At 36.9% G+C, this 21,009-nt stretch overlaps 2 protein-coding genes across 2 annotated transcripts; both read right to left on the bottom strand.

Moving 5' to 3' along the window:
- Window positions 1-2: 2 nt before the first annotated feature.
- On the bottom strand, window positions 3-7,014 carry gyg1a (glycogenin 1a). Its single transcript, XM_056743195.1, has 7 exons — window positions 6,910-7,014; window positions 6,115-6,250; window positions 5,835-6,009; window positions 5,600-5,762; window positions 4,266-4,392; window positions 1,876-2,095; window positions 3-901 (listed from the first exon to the last, which is right to left on the bottom strand). The coding sequence occupies exons 1-7, from the start codon at window positions 6,914-6,916 to the stop codon at window positions 734-736; spliced, it is 996 nt and encodes a 331-aa protein (XP_056599173.1). The 5' UTR covers window positions 6,917-7,014; the 3' UTR covers window positions 3-733.
- Window positions 7,015-7,229: 215 nt separating this feature from the next.
- agtr1a (angiotensin II receptor, type 1a) lies at window positions 7,230-12,147 on the bottom strand. Its single transcript, XM_056743790.1, has 3 exons — window positions 12,048-12,147; window positions 11,677-11,751; window positions 7,230-9,509 (listed from the first exon to the last, which is right to left on the bottom strand). Exon 3 carries the CDS (start codon window positions 9,459-9,461, stop codon window positions 8,445-8,447), a length of 1,017 nt encoding a protein of 338 aa, XP_056599768.1. The 5' UTR covers window positions 9,462-9,509; window positions 11,677-11,751; window positions 12,048-12,147; the 3' UTR covers window positions 7,230-8,444.
- Window positions 12,148-21,009: the final 8,862 nt, after the last annotated feature.

Raw genomic sequence — 21,009 nt, forward strand, 5'->3', positions numbered from 1 at the left:
GATTCACATTACTTGTTCTTTATTTAAGATGTTGCAGGTGAAGGGCAGAGCTACAGGAAAGTTAAACTTTCAGTAGTTACAGCTACAGAAATTGTGTTAACACTAGTATGGTGGAACTAAGTGAAGCAAAGACATTGTTGCCATAACCTTGGTACAGGGAGTGACTGCCCAGTAAGCGAGGGTGGAGTGACCTTGGTTCAGTCAATAAGAGTTACCGATGTATATCACACCTTGCGTAATGACCGTTCACAGAAGTTGCTGTATACGAAGCATCTTGTAAACAATATCATGAAGGTCATCAGCAGATTAATATTGAAGCTAAAGTGATGAGCTGTATACTTGCAGTGTAAAACATTTACAAGGTTTGGCCTTGGTTGCTGCATGATTTTTTCCAACGGTTTCTGATCTCCACAATAGACAAATCAAACTTGAAAATTCTTGGACGGTAACGCATTTAAATTACAGTAACTAAAACAACATTTAACAGCAGTATCTTGACAGAGACGTGTTGCTTGCCTGTTGTTACCTCAGGAAATGAGGCAACGTGTGGACACACAGAATTACGCAAAAACATTCTTATAACTTTTGCAATCACAATGAAAGAGGTTGAATGGTTGAGCTGCATATACCACTTAAAGTGGTGTAAAAGTTATGTTTTTAAGTGTTTGTAATGTTATGCCCTATACATACCCCAGTACAAATCTAGATCTTATAATGCATTGCTGGGTGCTCATCACTCTAGGAAGGAATCTAGTCTTTTCTCAATGTTGTCAAAAGAGTCCACTCCCATGTAGTCAGCTTGGCCCTGCTCCCACCTCTGTTTCCGCTCTTGAGAAGACATCTGAGGCGGAGGGGAATGATGGGATGTATCCACCTGAGCAACGTCTTCGTGAATATTACTCTGAAAGGAAAATCAGACAAATCAGGAAATACTCTGGAGCACCGAGCAGAACAAATTTCCATTCTTAATTGTAGCTTAATGTATTGTTAGTTTTCAGTATACACCGGACAAGCTGTCCAAAAGCTGATTTTCCACATACAACAGAAGCCAAAAATAATCTAGTGAAGCGTGACAGTTCTACATTTTCGGGATACCTCACACCTATCCACAAAACGCTCCATTTCAATCTAAGATTATTCTTTTAAGTTGTTTAGAAAACTAGTAAGAATTATGCATTTAATCATTTGGTATAAGTCAAATTTGTTAGAAGTAAAAAATATGTTAGAAGAAAACAAGTAGTGGTTCTGAGGGCCCACAGCATTTTGTACATCTCTAGCGTAGAAACTCAATTCAACTGATACTTTAAAGGTGCAATGTGTGACGTAAAGGAGGATTGACAGAAGTGCCATATGATGTGGATAACTATGTTTTCATAGGTGAATAAAACCTAACATATTAAACCTTTGTTTTTAATATCAGAGGAGCCATTTCGATCTACTAAACAAACAAAATGCGCTCTGTAGAGCAGTTTGTCTATGTTATCTCCTTCAGCAAAGTGAAAACGTGACAACATGTTAGTCCTGTGTCCGCCACCGTGGTGCTTCGAAAGGGAGGGTTGAGCGGTAGAGCGAGCCATTAGTTGCAATTCATAACCTGTTCGCAAGATGCCGCTATATTTTACAAATTTAACCCTTTAATAGGTTGTTAAATAAGGAAAAAATGCATAGATCTGGCCCACACAATAAAGAGCCACTTTACAATAAGATCAAAATGAACCCTATCGTTTTCTTTATGCACATTTATAATTATATCTTCCACACTCCAAATAAAGACATCCCGCTAGTTTTTAAACCCATACCTCCACCCACGTGGTGCCATTCTCCTACAAAACCTTACTATAATTGTACCAATAATACAGTTTAAGCGCTACTCACCTCTGTGCATCCGGAATGGAAGGGCTGGTCACCATATTCGGCTTTCATCTGGGGCAAAACGAAGGAAGAGAATAGCTCCCACCACTGAAGCAAGAAGTTTGGGTGCATGGCAGAAGCATCCTGGGACTGTCCTTTTACGGTTTTGCTAGTGGTATCAAAACTATAGTCCCATGGTTTGATTTTGCCGAGGAAATGAACTACCTTGGCATCATGGCCATATCTGGGGGCAACAAGAATGGGAAGACGGGCATTAAAATGACATCTTTTCAACTTACACATTAAACAAAAATAAAACTATTAGCATTAAAGTGAACAAGCTGGTGAGATGCGTCAGTTCGTTTCACACAGGAACAAATTGTCCATACACTACCGTTGCTAACAGATCACATAACCGACTGGTCAAAATGCCATTTAGGCTATGTGTAAAAGCCTTAATATAGACCTACTACTTTGAGGCCAGTATGTATTTGGTGGAAGTTGAGGTGCAAGGCCAAGAACAGAAAGGATTTCTGATGTCGTTTACATATCTGGTTACAAAGAGTCACAGGGTGATCAGGCTTTAATTTGACCTTGGCATCAGTCGCAATACACTGCGGCAAGTAAATCCAACAGTCATACCAAAAGAACATATGTAGACAACACCTTACAGTCCACCTGTGGTTAACATTCTTATCCCTTAAAACTAATCTAAATAGGAAAAATAATTTTCACAAGAGATCCTCTTTACGGTCTTAAAATGGCTTGAATATAACTACAGCTCATACTTGAATATGCAAACTAGCCCCCCCATACACTAAATTGCATTCGTTAGTTTGGACGCTGAGAAAACTAAGTGTAGTGTAAAACTGAGACAGGGCTGACAGCAGTGCAGCTATCATTTTAGCCCGAATCTTCAAATATTTATGCTTCAAACTGCTGATCCACAGGGGTCGTATGAGTAGTTTCAAACTGCAATTTTTAAACTAGTTTTATGAAGAAAATACTCATAAATTGCCACATTTGTCTTAAACCAATTGCTAATTTAAAAGTACTTCACTTTAAAATTTCATGATAATTCACTCACCCACATGTCATACTAGCCGTATGGCGTTTACTTCATCGGTCAAAAAATTTAGGCGTTTGAGGAAAGCTTTTCAGGGTTCTTATCCAGATAATACACGTAAACGGGGGCATGTACGTTAAGGTCCAAATTTCAGTTTCATGACAGCTTCCAAAGGGGTGTCGTCTTGCAAAACGATTTGTAATTTTCCAAGAAAACCAATATATTATATACGTTTTAAACAAATACACGGATTGACCATTTAAAACAATATTCTTGCACAAAGACATTTTGGGGCTTTTCACACTTAATCTCAGGTTATTCTAAACCCCTGGAAAACAAAATCCTGGGTTATCGGTTTCACACTGCTTATTATTTTGCAGCGTCAAACTGACTGAATAAAACTAGTGCATGGTCCCTTTAAAAAACCAAAAACCTTTTTGTTCCGCATCAGAAAAAAAAAAAGACACCTCGCAAATCCTTTTTGGCCATTTTAAGCCTCCATTAGTTGCTCAAATAGATAAACTCAAGATTGTTTAAACGGCACAACGGACGCATGGAGTTTTTGACTGTGCACAGCTTATGAAATGAGGCAAGAACGGTTCAGTTTTGATTGGTTGTACGTTGCGAAGCATCTGGTCCTTTTATTCTATCCCGGTTCGTTTCACACTGCACACGTTTGACACCGTAATGCAGGGTTAACCCTGCAAAAGTGGTGCTGCTAACACTACTTTGGAAATGACAAGTGTGAAACGTCAGTTTACCCGGGCTAAAAGCAGGGTTTAGAAAGAAGATAACCCGGGTTAAGAGCAGTGCGAAAAGCCCTATAGTGTGTCATTCAACATCCAAGAACTCTTGTAAACACTAGGTCGGAACTTGCGTGACCTTTCCAAGGTGATTACGTAATACGTGAAGTCGTGGACACACATCTTTGAGGAACGTCAAGATATTTACGTTTAAGAAGTATATCATTTTTTAGTTCTTTTGGAAAATGACTAATCATTTTGCTAGACAACACACTTATGCATCAGTTGGGGTCGTGTAAAGCTGCGATGAAACTTAAATTTAGACCTCAACCAACAGCCCCCGTTCAAGACCATTATATGGAGAAGAACCCCGAAAAGCTTTCCTCATAACCCTAATATTTTTATTTTCACCAGAAGAAATTAACACACGTAAAGCTTGTATGACATGTGGGTGAGTAAATTATGACATTTTAATTTTAAAATGAACTACTCATTAAAAACTTGATTTTCACCGTAGGGGGCCTTTAAAACAAGAGCAAGTAAAACATATACAATCAGTACCCAGGACATTTCTTCAATCTGTTAAATGATCATAGCACACTCACTTTTTGAATGCTGGGAGATAGGTGTAGATGGCAATGCTGCTGAGGTTGTAAATAAAAGGAAGGTGTTTTGAAATGTCTGCTGTTGCCCAATCACTGAAGAAGCTGTTGAGAACTCCCTGATCCCCACCTGACGGAACAAACAAGAAAAACAAAGTCAATGAAAGAATAAAAGGCACAGAAAAACATTTCAGGTGATCCTCAGTATAAGATATGATATGCACACCTCTCACCAAACCATCAGTCACATGTATAAACAAAACATTTAAAAAGTATCAATAAAATGAAACCGGCCAGAAAAAATATTTTGATTATTACAAACACCCCTAAAATCGTTTAACATCATTACATACTGCATGTCACTATTGTAAGTAAACAACCGCTAAACAAATGTAAGCTCACATCCAGTTCTTTGCACAGTGTCAGAGTTAAGCAAACACAGGGGAACATGGACCGGGAAAGTCCAGCAGACCTCAGATAATCACTGAACACGTGACTGTTACACTTAAAAAAGCACAAGATGATACTCCTGACAAGGGGATGAACATGTTCAACACGAATCTAGACACTGGCTGACGTTCAGAGACCTCTAATTGCGTTCAGGGACCTCTATGGCGTTCAGAGACCGTCACATAATGTCACAGGACTAATTAAATCACACTACAGGAACTAAATACCCTCTGTTCATTGTGCCACATTTAAATGGATAGATAACAAACATGAAACACAGATGCTCTTTTAACCTCTCAAAAGATATCCAGTAAAGACCACTACTGATAACACGGAGGCTCAATACTTTGTTCAAGATTAAGTCTTCAACTAAACCGCAAACCACAGAGGATTCCGGTTTAAAGCCCAAACATGAATTTGGGTTATATATACACATATATATACACACACCTGCATTTGCATACATCTCTAAAACAACAATTTGAGTTATAGGGTCAAAGGAGGCATTTCTGGCTGGAGCCTCGATTTACATTTGCCCACACGAAGCTCAGAAATCACTCCAGTCTGAGAGGTCCATCCAAAAATAAGAAATTCCACAGAGCTTCCTTGTGTTCAATCAACATATGCCTGATAAAGCACTTCGTCATGGCCATATATAGCTCTAGCAAGCTTGTGCAGTTATTTCCCAGACCGCATCAACAAGATGTGCTTCGAAACACGTAACCCGTCCCACAGCAGGAGCATTTTTGAGGAAGAATTTGGAATTCAGTTTTCCAAAACATCTGCACTTTACAAACCTCCATTCAATGAGCAGAAATACGAATACCCCCCCACCACCAGAGCTCTTTCAACAAATAAAACCACTGTGATGAGAATGTGTCACTCACCATCAAAGCTGCCATTTTCTGAACAAGCTGTAATAAGCTTCTCATAAGTCTCATTGGAGGGACGGAAGACAAACACACCAGAGTTGAAGCAGTCAGGCCAGCCAGGGTCTGGTGCTGCAGACAGCTCCTCTCTTTCAAATAATTCATCAATGTTAGACAAAACCTGTTGATGGTAAAGAAAACTATATGACATCACAGAGATAAAAAACGACCAGCACTGAGAAACACCACTCACTAGAGTATCTGCATCCATAAACACGCATTTGGAGTATTCGGTAAGAGTCCAGCAGTGGAGTTTCGTAAACGTGACGCCCAAGTCGGGTCTCTTCATCATGGCCAAGTGTGTGGCATCCCCACTGTCCAACACATCCACCAGCCTGACCTCATCATACAACTTACGAAGCACTGCTCTGCAATATAACACAGGGACGATGACGGATCTAAAGAGCACATTTCAGCAGTACGAGACCGCGCAAAACACAACAGAAAGACGTAAAATAAAACAAACACGTTACCTGGAGGTTTCGGAGACATAGGGGCCAATCAGGGCCACGATTTTCCTGGTTGTGTTGTGGTTCCTCAAGGACTGGCAAAGGACCATTGCTCCTTTGGCATAGTTGTCAGTTGTTGCGAGTGTGACAAAAGCCTGGTCTGAATTAACAAACAAACACTATCATTACGCAAACCTAACATTTAAAACATCTTGCTTAACTAAAAAAAAAAAACATCATATTCAAAATGCATAGGCTTATACATTTAATACTTCACTTAATAAAATGTGTGTATGCCTTGTTGATGACAAACAAGAGTCTTTACAGCAGTTTTAAACAGATATAACACTGATATGCGATTTTTGTGCCAATGTCCTTTGCAATAAACATTACATCTACTGCGTTTTACATAAACTCAGCGAAAGAGCTTAGTGCGTTACATTTTGTGTAATAGACACGTGCTTTAAAGTTTGCTGTGAACATAGAAGAAACAGTATGTCTGTGCGGTGAATATTGCGTAGAAATGGAAACTATTTGCACTGCGTATGAGAAGTCAACAGGCCATTACGCAACAATTCACACATTAACGCAGTTTATAAGGTTCGGACAGCCTAAATTACAGCGAATAATGTCAACTATAATATCCAAAGTCAGGTTGCAGGACATTGGATATTATAGCTGACATTTTAATTCGATGTAAACAACACAGTGCAGGTTATATATACACCGTATAAATCCTCACAGTAGCGCAAATTCAACAGTAATTGACCTTATTTGACATGCACAGGCGATATAAGGCGGTTCACATGAATTGCTTACCTGCCATGGTTCACGTAACACCAAAGCCAGACCGAGCCAGAAAGAAGGCCTTTGAGAAACGACAAGAGAGAGCTACTGCGTGCTCTGACAGAGGATTTATACTGGTACGTGTGTTCGACCACATGCGCAGCTGCGCAGATAGATTGAAGTATGACATCAAAGTACAGCGAGAGCGCAGCTATTTTAAGGTTGCTCTCGCGGTACTTCAGGCGTCATATGCTGTATAGTCCGCGCAGTGCTGCGTGAAGTCACATACGCGTACTGACACATGATGGTCACGTGAAGTCTGACAACAGACACGCCCCCCGGAGTTTGAACGCTACGCACTCTATTATTTCATAGACACGTTAAGTGTAGTTATAATTTATAACTCACTTTTTCTGATATTAAGGCCTACTTTAGATAGTCTAGAAACATAATCGTCATGTTTAAAAAACGTTCGCTTCATGCTTTTATGCATAAAAGTGGTGTAGTCGTTTTTTTGCCCAATTTGTAACGTCATACTTTTCGATGTCATTCAGTGGCAAAAAAGTCTTAGTTTAAATTTTAAAGAAATTTTATTTCGATTTTCAAGCAGGCAACATTATTTTAATGCATTTGGCCATTAAAAGACACAATTTAACAACAAGAAACAAACATTACTGAGCTTTTATACACATTTCACGACTTCTTAAAGTGGTGAAAATATACATACTGTATTATGGTAAATGACACTAATCATGTCAGTACTTATACATCATGCCATCATTTAGACCCAATAAAGAGTCCCTTCTGGGTTAAATATCATATAAAAAGTACATTCTGTACATTCTGCAGTTACATAAAATTACTGAAAATAAAACGCACATACACCAAAGAGCGTTATTATCTCTAGTAATCTGAGAAGTGCCATATAGGGCCTACTTGCTTTTCTCACAGTTGCAATGGTAGTGGAATGAGTTTTGTAGATTTATACAAAGTTCCTTATCTACGTTTAATAGTATATTAACAAGCATATCAATGATGTAACGTTTGCTCATAATTTACACTTTTCACTGAGCTAACTATACACAGCATAAAACAAGTTTTGTTGCTTCACTGCAATAAAATACAACCTTCATGGATTCAATATTATAAGGAATGTACATGATAAAACATTAAGGCTGAACGCACAGTAAGTTACGTTGCATATATGTTAACAAATTCAACTTTTGACCAAAAATGTTTGTTGAAATGAACATTAACCTAAGAAGAACTAAATGTAATAGTATTGTTCAGCATTAGGTCATGTTAACTAAAATAGTTAACTAGAACCTTAATGTAAAATGTGTAATGTTAATGCTCAAATGAACTGTAAATGTAAAGCAACAGAAAAAAGAACCACAATTTGTGTTCCCATTCCAGTCACAACAGTCATTTACAGGGAGAGACTAATCTTCTATTTGAGCCAACAGTATCAGTCTTTAAAGATGTTTCATTGGTGATTGATGTTTGATTTGATCACGTGGCTTGAGACAGCGAGGATTTTTTTATAACAGAGATGTTCATTGACTCTGTCAATACGAGAGAGAGCTCATCTTGGTACTGAGGCTGGGATGAGTGGCAACCGACTTTGAGGAGGATCTCGTCAGCTTCAGCAAGCTCTTGCGGAAATTCTTCCCAACAAAACTGTATACAATTGGGTTCATACAGCTGTTGAAAAAGGCAATACAAATGGTAAAAGGCAATACAGTATCAACCACCTCTATGACATCACAGCTGGTGATCACTTTGATGGTGATTAGTACGTTCATAAAGTTAAAGATCTGATGTGGTGCCCAGCAGAGGAAAAATGACAGCACTGCAGCGGTCAGCATGCTTAATGCTTCATCCCTGTTTGACTTTGAGTTCTTTTGAATGTTCTTCGCTTTGAGAAGAGCCCGGCCAATCAGACAGTAGCATGTGAAGATGATGGTGATGGGCAGAAGGAACCCGAGCACGCCCTTCATCAGACTGAGAGCAGCAAGCACATTGCGAAGCTCTTCCTTGTCCAGGATGCCACATACAGTTACATTGCTATGCTGGATAAAGTGTGTCCTCCGTACGGCAGCGGTGGGTAGACTCAGAAACAAAGCCACTACCCAAACTAAGACGCACGTCACACGGCCGTAGACCACCGTACGGCACTGTCTAGACTGAACTGGGTGAACTATGGCAAGATAGCGATCAATGCTGAGAGCAGTAAGGAGAAAAATGCTGGTATATAGATTAAAAAGGGCCATACCGGCGATAGCTTTACATAAGAAGCTTCCAAAAGGCCACTGGTAGCCTGTGGCGGTGTATATGGCCCAAATGGGCAGGGTGAGAAGAAAAGTCAGGTCTGAGATTGCAAGGTTCAAAACAAATATATTGGAAACGGTTTTTAGTTTCAAACAGAAGTAGATGACAGCCACTACCAGGCTGTTTCCTACTATTCCGATAATAAAGTTGCAGCCGTACACCACCGGAATAAATGTGAAGATAAAATTGTGGCTCCCAGTCATGTTACATCTAAGTTCCAGGCCCATGGGAGGACCAGTCGTGAGGTTTTCCATTTTGAATGTTTGTCCTTCAGTTTTACAACCTGCAGAGCAAAAGGAGGCCTAAAAGAAAAAAGAGGATGAAGGTTAAGACTAAGGTACAATACTTACAACAAACACCAGATGTCGCTATGCTCATGTTATTTGAAGGAGTCATCTGATGAAAATCATAATATTTCTGTGTTTAAGATCTATAAACGGGTCCCAGGTGCATCTAGCAACCCAAAAAACGTGAAAAACAATATCCCAGTAATTTTTGTTTTGATGAACCTTTCCCTGCAAGCATGTGAGATATCGAGCCGTTCAAGTTTTGCTCCTATTGTGAGGTAAAAGCAGTATCTTATATTATATTACTGCCCCTAAATCTCATTGCACATTGAGTCCGAAATTTGCGTCCGAAATTTCCGCATGTTAATAAATAAATACCGCCTCCATTGTTATTGTCACAAGCGACAGCGGTGTAGGTGACACCACGGCTAAAGTTTGTCGACAACATGCGATGCAGTCGCTGCACAGAGTCCTAACCTCGAAAGAGACAGAAGTGGCTTTATTATATTTTTAGTGGAAATCCCTCAGAAACCATACATAAAAACCTGCTTGTTTGCACAAATTACTTCAAGCAGGAGTTCTTTATCAACCTGGGATAGTACAAGCAGGATTAGCTTCAAAGTTGTTCCTCAAGAGGGATCGAGACCAACAGAACGAGACAAAGCTGCCGATGTAAGTAATATTACCAACAGTCTGAATTGACGTACCTGTACAGTATATAGAGGAGGATAACGTTAGCATATGATAGGGAAAGAAGTCAGTAACGGGCTAAATAGAACATTCAAAGCCAGTGTTAAACGTACTCTATATTTATGTTATTTGGCAAATAAACACTTGGAGTTTATCCGTTTGTATGTTATCTGTACATTATCTGTTTTTTTGCTAATGAACAGGGGCGAACACTGAGGTTAGTTTCATTTTAAACGTCTCAAATCATTCGTCCGTAGGATGAAAATATGTCACAGCATAGTTATGCTCTCACGTAGTCTGTGTAACGTTAAAACTTAGCAATGACATGAGCTAAAATCCACGTAATTCAGCTGAGATCTGCATCAGATAATTCATTATAATATAAAGAGACATGCACCAAAACGGGTTGCTGTGAGCTGTTATTGACGAGGCAAAGGGGTTTTGTTTACACAGCCATAGAGTGTTTTTAAACTAAATATTTTCCAGACATTTCATGAAGACCCTAATAAATCATACCAACTGCATGGTTGAAAGTGCTCAAACAATGAGTCCTTTAAGAGCTTGATGAGCATGGAAAGCCTATAAAGACAATTAAATTAATAATCAAATCTTCATTATAGTTTAATCTAGTTAAACTTGATCTGTTATATCTGAACTGTTGTTTTAATTCATCAAGATAAAAAACCCAAACGCAATTTAACCCTATACAGACAATTTTAGAATGCATTTAAGCTGGCATGGACTCTTAAAAGTTTGTATAAAATCTGATTTTTCCAGCCAGATTTAAGGTTTGTCAATATGAAAGAAATCTGACAAAACAGTTTACAATTTCAACGTTACTTTTTATAATTGCCGAGCTAGAAATGTGCAGAATCTTAAATATTTTAATGTGGACCGACATTTAAGTTAAATAACATTGGTGATTCAATTAAACTACTCCCATAACTTTACAATGTGAAAAGAGTTTGAAAAGACCAGGCTGCGTCTCTTGGGTGAATATCGTGACTTTTTTAAAAGGTCAAACATTTGTTTATACAGTAGCTCATCTTTTATGAACACTGGATTCTCACCATTGAAGCAAATGGACAAAAGCTTTTATCTTTTGCTAGAAGCTTTAAATTCGTTAGTTTTTTCACAAAACATATTATGTAAGCAGATGAAGGAGTGGAAATACCAAAGGAAGACAGCAACCAAAGACAGCAACATTGCATTACAAGGTTTTGAATATCACTCTATCTAAGAATCCTATTTTAATACGCTTATCAGACATCCGGTGTTGTTTAGGAAGTGATTTCTGATCAGAATACTGCAGTTAGTCATGTTGATAAGGGACATGTTTTTGTTTTCACTTATTTTTATTTTGACAATCTAATACAAATCTCTGGACTCCCTAAAAATATGAATATGATTAATCCCATCTCTAAGAAGAAAAGAGGAAACATTTATACCTTCAATATGAATATCACAAACATAAATGAAAGAGTCCACTTACCTTGACAGCGAATCTTAATGTCACATAAACTAGCGTGTGATATACATCAGTGGTGGGTTAGTGGCTGGAGAGAAGCTGCACATGGCCAGACAAACACACAAAGAAAACAACACATTAGATTTGACATTGAAAACATTTTCTATTACAGTACTTGTTCACTGTTTGTTTCCTGAGGTTATATTCTTTTAATTTTTTTATTAATTCTCAAACAAATATGATAAAACATAGAATCTATAAAGTTCTTTGCCAAGGTTGAAGAAAAGCTTTGATTTTGCCTATTTTTCATTTTAAGTTAAGCCTAGGTTTGATTAAATGTTAACATTTAAAATATAAATGCGAATACAATAAAACATTTACTTTTTTGTTTTTACCTTGTAAAATGATACATCCAGGCTGTTAAGTCTTTCCAAAATTAAATGAGAGTGTTGTTTTAAAAGATCTGTCGTGATGAGTGCCCAGCGCCCCTCTTATACCTCTCCCATATTCTTACAACTACGGCAGAGTTTCACTGCAGGGGCTGTACTGTCGCGGCCGGATACATCCATGGTCATGGGAGCAAGGGTGGGGGGCATATATAGAGAGACCCTTGAGGGCACAGACAGATTTTCCCATCGTTTATTTGGTCACCTTCTTCTGTTGCACAAAAATACACAATGTTCTGCTCTGATGATTGTAAAAGTCCTCTTGCAATTGATTGTTTAAAACTAAAAGCTTTTACTAATTAGCATAAAACAAATTGCTTAGTTATCATTTAATCTCCCAAAAGGCTAGTACATCTGGTAGCATTAGGGGGAAAACAGTTATTAATGATTAAGAAGGTTACAATATTTCTGTAAAGAAGGAAAAAATATTTCATTCAGGGACTTTCACTAGACAGCAGGTTGAACATACTAGACATGTCCATGATGAGAAACACCAGGCAGAGTATCAGAAGTGTTTGTAAGAGAGTCTTCACTGTAAGCTTAGAAAAAAATCAACAGATGCCTTTTGTTATGAAATTATATTTCAATTTAATATATGCAATGCATTTTACTGTATAAATAATTTTGCCAATATCTCCTAACTGTGCTGACAAATCTTTAAACTGCTACTTCTTTCCTCTGCTTTCCTTCTTTCTTATTTCCCTTTTTTTGAAGGGGCCACTGGGAACATGAGTTTGTTTTACTGTGAGCTCCCAAGGGCAATTCCATCTGCTTCATCAATTCGGTTGTTGGTCTTTCGTCTTTTTTTAAACATTAAAACAAAACAGCTAGTTTTTTACACTAAAAGACTTGAAAACTGGATGTGATGTCATAGGTAAAAGTAAATCAATTGAGATAGTTTCTTTAAAATATCAGTGCACCAGGATCTGGTCATAAAACATCGATTTCGTATTTTAATGACATGGAAACATTTGACATTTAACACACAAATGCATGTTTACCAGATTTAGTTACTTACCCACTTATCTAATTACTAGCATAAATACAAAGACTGGGTTTCATTTAACATTACACAAATAGGTCATTTATAACACATAATATTGAGAATAGCATTTCTTTTTATTTTTTATAAATATTGTTTTTCCCTGATACATGGGTATTAGTCAGAGACAGTGAGTGTGGTGCATAAGTCTCATGGTAAGAAGATTACTTGCTGTTCCATCAATAGGAAGCTAATTCAATACTCTCATGAGCTCAAAAGTTAATGTTGCCTTCAGGGAGCAGTGTCGATGATGATGTCTGCAGTTCCCTTCTTTGCCATTTTCTAGGATATTTGCTACACTGTTTGTTTAGGGTATATGTTAAAGAGCACCCCCTTTATTAATAATCTGCTACCAAATATCAAATCTAATGTGAATGTAGATTTGGAAATATTTAATTTCTGTGAATAATTAAATACAATTAATATCACACACATGGACACAAAAATGCCTTTTGGTAAGCTTCCGTGGATTTTAAATATAGGAAACCACTGTTGCGCTGTACTGTGAAACCAAAATATTGAGATTCATATGTGATTTTTAAGGCAGATTTAATGATCTATAATTGCGCAAAACTCACAGCTCTGATTCCCATGTAGTTTTACCCCAGAGAGGGCTGCAGTCTGTCAACAGCTAAATCAACATGACAATCTCAAGGCTATAAGCAAAAACCAAACACACCAAAAACCCCTCAGGGAGTTTTTCATTTTGTTTGCATAGATATTTAAGATTTCCCCGTCGTCTCACAAAAACACATTTTTCCTTCTGATGGAACTAATAAACCAGATATGTTGCATAAGATATAATATTGAATAGTGAATCGTATTATAACAAATCTGTGTTATAATAAATCACATAAATAGAAAATAGAAAACAACTGATCAAAAACTGCTTTTTGACAGTTCATGTGACCCAATGGTGATCTTATAGCCTATAATCACTTTGTCTTTTAAAATGTTTGGAGAAAATAAAGATAGAAAATTATTGGAAAGGATTTAAGTTGTTTTCCTCACTTCCAGGATGTGAGTTTAGTAAAAAATGATGTTTAGGATACCATGACTATGTTCTAATTCTCCCCGACTGTCACTGCTGATGTGAGTCACATACATAAGAACAACATCCTGAATAATACTAGCATTAGCTTCACAGTAGGCTACAGGAATAATAAAAGCCGTCACTGTGGAGTAGGGACAAAGTGTTTCTCATAGGTACACAAAATAAAATCTAATGCATTTCTTGGCCCACCATTGAATTATCTGGTTATTGTTTTGGCTGGATGCTGCAATAGGCATTCCCCTCATGCGTTCTCTATTAACAAGTACATGAGTTTGATCTGGTGGACTGCTCTTAACTATCAGACATAAACTCAACACTTACTGAGGAATTCTGATGAAGAGCAGAACTCTCACCTCACAGTCAGTGATGTGCCACTGCCCAGAATATCCCCTTTAGTTTCTCAGTGTCTCACTCTCAGTACATGAGCAACTAAAAGTATTCATTGTATATTGCGTAAGTCAATATGATGATATTTGCAACAAAAAAAGACCTAACTGTGGTTTTAGAGGACAGGGCCAGTGAAGTTTTATTGTTTAGCTTTTCGGAAGCTGATGAGATTTCATGAGGAAGTTAGACAGCATTAAAGTGTTTTTTTGTTTGTTAATTTCCTCTATTATGAATATAAAGTAGATGTTACTGAGTTGTCAAGTTATACATTTTAAATATGGATTCAGCAAATTGTCATTTCAATCAATGTACACCCTTTCCCTTAATAAAGCCACATGAATCAATGAGGTGTTCTGGATGAAACACAGATATCATGGACAGACCTCAAAGAACACAAGGACTACAGATAACTGGATTTGCCCCATTTATTTATTATTCATATTCTTTGTATTCTTTGTTTATTTCATGTTCAATTTTTTACTTCTTCCCTGTCATTCTGGATTTATTTCTATCATCCTTTTTTTGTTTGCGGCTTTGAGGAGACCATCAGGGAAGTATCACACATTTCAGCTTCAGAATGAAGAGTAATAAATTAATGCTTGAAGATCACAAGGTCAAGTGTTTTCTAATGCAGTGGTCAATTACAAGGTTGGAGATTTATATTTCTCTAAAATCTATGTGAAAGCTCAAAGAAGGAAATCACCAGGAAATCTTAATATAGCACACGCACATATTTTTTTGTTTTCAGTCTCATGAGCCCCTATCATTGTTAATTATCATAAAGTTCAGATTCTAAGATAATAAAAACGCCTGGGAGTCAGTAATCCACAATAGTTTGGGGGACTGAGAGCAGAAAAAGATGACCAATGTTTATCTATAGAAAAGTGACAAAATGGTACACAATGTTCTGCATTTATTTATAGATTCCGGTTTGTGTAACACAGAAATTACCACAAAAGACATCTGAATTTATTACAAATACAGTAAATACAGTATACTGTATACAGTACATATAGATATTTCTTGTTGTTTAGCCTATTTTAGTTTTTTTACCTGATTTATAATACAATTGGACTCATGGGTTACCCACTGTTTCCCTTATACTGTACCGAACCTGCAAAATGTTAATAATTAGAAAAAAACGTTTTTTAATAAGCGATTTAACATAACAAAAAACACAATAACAGCCCGAGTTACAAAAAAAGCCCAGTTCTGAAATCTGTTTCAGTGTGATATTATTCATGAATCCCTTGTACGATCTAAGCTATTAAAATATCCACGACGCTTCAGAAAAATCCTCTAGGTCCTGCTCATTTTTTGCTTTTCCAGCATCTTCTGAATAGTTGACCCCTTTGCAACAGACAAAAATGTTTAGATGAATCTTGTAACAGTGGAAATGGTGGTCTAGTGGGTTAAACCACTGAACTGGTAAATCAAAAGGTAGCTGGTTCGATCCCAGCAGCCACCACCATTGTGTCCTTGAGCAAGACACTTTACTCCATGTTGCTCCAGGGGGATTGTCCCTGTAATAAGTGCACTGTAAGTCGCTTTGGATAAAAGCATCTGCCAAATGACTAAATGTAAATGTAACACTGAGGAGAACAGTAGACTAAGCTTGACCTGCAAACATTTAGTGATTATCAAGAAGGCATCATAATATATAAAGAGACAGATCTTTATAGACTACTTAACAAGGTTAAAACACTGGTCCAGAAGCACTTCTGGTTTCATTTGTATTTTATTTTTATAAATCTTACATATAGAATAATCCTTGAAGAGTTGACATTTTGATTCGTCTAAATACTGTTGGTTGTATTTTGTATAAACATTTGTCAATTCTGCTGGACCAGCATTGCTTACATTTTCTGAAGTGGACTACATGCAAACTTTGTTGATCTATGTTGTTTTTTTGTCATTTTGTAATCTTCTTAAAAGCATCCCTTAACAAAAAGGACATTTAAAAACATTATTAACGACTGACACCTAACAGTAGATCTTAGGATTCAATGAGTCAATGCCAGTCCTCTTCATCACGTAGACACATCATTCAATATTAGGAAAATGGAGCAGACCTCCACTATGCTGTCACCTTAACCAAATCATGTTCACTAATGGGTATCTAAACCGCGTTTAGCTACATATGGAAGAGATGGCCTGAGGCTTCAAACAGTGTTTCAATTACTTCTGAATGGGTTACTTATGTCTTTTGATCTTTATCATGACCTTCAGCTTTGGCACCACACTGAAGAATCTTGACATCAGACAGACGTGTTTTTATAATCCACATCACTTCGTGAGATATGTGGCCACTTTAACCTTTATCATCAGAAATAATAAAATATTGGATTTTTGTTCTTATGTAAAAGTTTTGTAATGCTTATGCTTACATTTTATACAATGTTTCTATTCTATACGTAAACCTATGTTTATTTCACTTTTTATACCTTTATTATATTAACCTATCTTTTGTGGGACATTAATATTTTTCCTGTTTTGTACTTATAGTTTATATTCGGTATAATTTTTCAATTTGTCACTCTCCTATGGTAAATTATTTATAAGACTAAAGCAGAACTGGATGCTATTAGAAAATGATACATCAGACGTCAACATTTTGGTGTTGTAAGGGTCAGACTACACTTGAGGTCAGCTACTTTTAAAGCAGTCTTTTCTATAATCAACCTTTACACAAAGCTCTGGTGACCCCTGCTGTCTAATAGGGCTAATTCATATTAATGAAACTTTTTAACACGAATAATGAATGTGACATCTACTTTAATGATAGACCTACAGAAAGCTTTATAAAGAAAGACTCAAGGGAAAAACACCAATCAATGAAGCTTGGGAATGGCATATGACCATTAAAGGATCTGAAGAGATGCAGGTATGTGACTGACAGCTGCACTTTAAAATGACAGGTGCCAGCTTGAAAGAGTCCGGTGGGAGAATCCATCAGAATGACAATCACTGGGAGCACTCACAGAAGAAAATCTTTATAATTTAGCATGCAGTCATGATGACAGCTGCACGTAATATGTCCCCTTCATACTAGAAAATGGAGACGTAACAGCGTGTTAAAATTGGTTACAGTTAAAAGTTACTGTGTCAACTATTTTCTGTATTGTGGACCGGATTTTTACCTTCAGAAGGTTCTGAAATATTTCACCTCTTCCACGCAGAAAACAAGGAAGTATTTCAAATAAAGGTTAACTTTCACAGTGGCAGAATGGTTCTGTTGGCAAATCTTTTATTTCAGGTAAACCATTTACGCACTAAGGAATTAGCTCATAGGTCAGACTGTTCTAATGAACACAATTGTCTGCTCAGAGACATCTGATCAATGCTTGAAGGATTTATTCTGTGTTGTGAAGAAAACACAGTTTACCGTAATGCTTTACATTAACAGGCACATTGACATTTTAAAAATACACAGGTTTCACACCAATGGAAACTTGACATTACTAAACATGCATTGTTCATTCTGTTTAGAGGGGTTTAACACATCAGATCATGCTATCAATGTTTTTACATGCATCTTATAGGACCAACACACAAATATCACATATACAAGCTATTTACAGATTTTAAACTTTTTCTAAACATTGTATGCATATATATTTAGCTATAACAGCTATATTTATCACTTTAACACTAAACCTGATAAATATTGTTGGAAATTAAACCTATAAGGTTGGATCTTAAGCATGTGTTAAGTGTCATAGCAGCAGTTCTGAATTGACTTCACAAGTGGTAAGTGGACCTGCAGGGATAGAGACAGAGAAAAGAAACAAAAGCCATAGGATAAAAGTATAACAAATGTATTTGTTTATTATACGTTGAATCAAACTTAATTGAATTTATTTCTAAGTACAATTTAAATTATAAACCAAAAGGACATTATCTGTAAAAACAATATTAATTTAGAGTGTTTGTGCACACAAAGTCAAACCAAAAGTAATTCAGACACCGTCAACATTTCAGTTTATTCACTATAATTTAGTAAATTGTATTTAAATATGACAAGGACTTAGGGTTAAACTGTGTCAGAACAAAACCATCTTGATAATTTCAGATATCTTTGATAGAAAGGTTATGTAATAGATAAGGTTGAAGAGCGGTCAGCTGTTAAATTATGGGCAACCGATTGTCAATTGTCAAACAATGCTTAATTTTATTCAGTCTGGAAAAACATGGTCAGGTCAAATTGTCTGAATAATTTGGGGTATAATATGCATTTTGCTATACTCACTTACATAAATGAACAACAGTGTCCTGAGCCCGCTATAAAAAATCAAACATTCTATTTGGTGTCTGAATAATTTTTGGTTGGACTGTATGTAACAGGAAGCTCTACATATGTCTGGTTTCATTTGTAAATTACCTTAAAATGTTTTCTTAGGGAGCTCCCATGAGAATATGATTTATTGCAGAACTTGCAAAGATATAGTTTGACAGATGTGTGAACACGCATGTGTTTCTGTTTATCGCTGCTGTTTGCAAAGCGTCTTTCACAGGTCTCGAAAGTGCATCTGAAAGGCTTTTCACCTGTAACAAAACACAATCCAAACATTTGATAAAAGATACAGAACATTTACAAAAGATAAATGTAAAAAAAAATGAAGTGTCTTTGGCATTACCTGTATGTGTCCTTTCATGAATCTTTAGGTTTTCTGCACGTGCAAACCGCTTTCGGCATCCAAATGAGCACTGAAAGGGCTTTTCACCCGTGTGCACTCGCATGTGATTGGTCAGTTTATACTTGGCCTTAAAAGGCTTCCTCTTGCGTGGACAGTCATCCCAGAAACAAACATAATTCGATTTTACGGATCCATCAACATGTTGAGCTGTCAGATGAGAGATAAGGTCTCTCATTGTGCAGTATGTCTTCTTACAAGCCTGTTGACCACCTATGGTCTGCTCAAGCCACTGGCAGATAAACCCATCAGAGTTCAGATTGGCTTCTGTAGGGTACAGATCTGAACTGTTGAACATGGTTACTTCTCTCATTTGTCCATTCTCTTCAAAGTAAAGCTCCTCTGTTTGGGTCAAGTTTGCATGACTGTTTGTTTCCAAAGAAACCATTTGTTCTTGATAAAATCCACACCCCGCTACAGAATACCAATAGTTTGTGGAGTCATTCTGTTCCCAAGAAAGGTCAACAACAGTTCCGTCACGTTGAGAAAAGTCTGTGGCGGATGCATGGTAGTGACTATAAGACCAAAATTCAGGTAGGTGGTAAACTGGGGTCCACTTTGTTATCTGTTGTCCTTGTCCAATCCCATTAGGTTGTACATCAGGGACATTATCCATAAACATCTGGAAACAAGAGCCGAGGGCAGTCATTTCTGTGATGTTCAGAATACAGTAGATAGTGCGACAGGGCTTTGACAATTTATACGTTCAACTCTGGATGATTTCAATTCCCCAGACTCCAAAACATCTGTAGACTTGTCATTTGTCAATTAATAAATAAATAACCTCAGGAAGAGTGTTCACAATCTCATGCAGAACAGTATGACACACTGGTGTGGTCCTAACAAAAAAAGTGGTGTACTAAACTATACAACATTACCCCGGACCACAAATGGCCAGAAAACATAGAACATTTTTTTTCTAGTAACATGACATCTTTTACCATTAAATATGCCATTTATTATACATAATATGCATAATTCTTCACATATGCTTTGATTCTGAAGTAATATCATTGGGAAAAAAAGCAAGTTTATGCCAGCACTGTTGACCACAATACAATATTTTTACTTGGAACAGAACACAGATGTAACTTTGCCTGAATAAAACTAGTATTAAAAGTTGTGACAGATATTAAAGATTTGTGCGCTTGTCGGAGGTTTACAAGAAACTGAATGAAAGAATCATGTGTTTAAAAACAAAATAAGTAAAAGGTGATCAAGTTAAAGCGAGAGCAACTTCAAAAGCTGCTTGGAGACTTCTTTAAGCAGCAAAAAAAGTGTGTAATATAATATAGATCTTCATACATTTAAGGTGTTATAAGTTGTTACAGCGCTATGGAAAAGGTAAGCATACGGCATACGTGCCAATGGCCCCGACTACACCACTGATATTACACCTCAACCAGGGTCACTCCCTAGCTCAAGTTATTTTAAATGTAAAAATAACATCACACCACAAAATATTTCAAACATAATTTTTATTTAACTCAATAAATGGAATGCAAGTGGCAATTTCTTTCTGAACAAAACTTATTTTGTGTGCCGTTTGTATCAGTTTCATATACAGTGGTTTAATCTAACCTTATTCTTCGCACCCAGTGAGTTGATAACATGAGATTAGCCAAATGTCCTAAAACTGTTTTTCTTGTTCTTTTTATGTGTCAAATGGTAATGAAATCTATAATTTAATAAAAAACAACAACATAACAAACGAGAAAACAACGATGAAACAAA

Source organism: Triplophysa dalaica, chromosome 3 (genome assembly GCF_015846415.1).
Source record: "Triplophysa dalaica isolate WHDGS20190420 chromosome 3, ASM1584641v1, whole genome shotgun sequence".
NCBI classification, from domain to species: domain Eukaryota; kingdom Metazoa; phylum Chordata; class Actinopteri; order Cypriniformes; family Nemacheilidae; genus Triplophysa; species Triplophysa dalaica.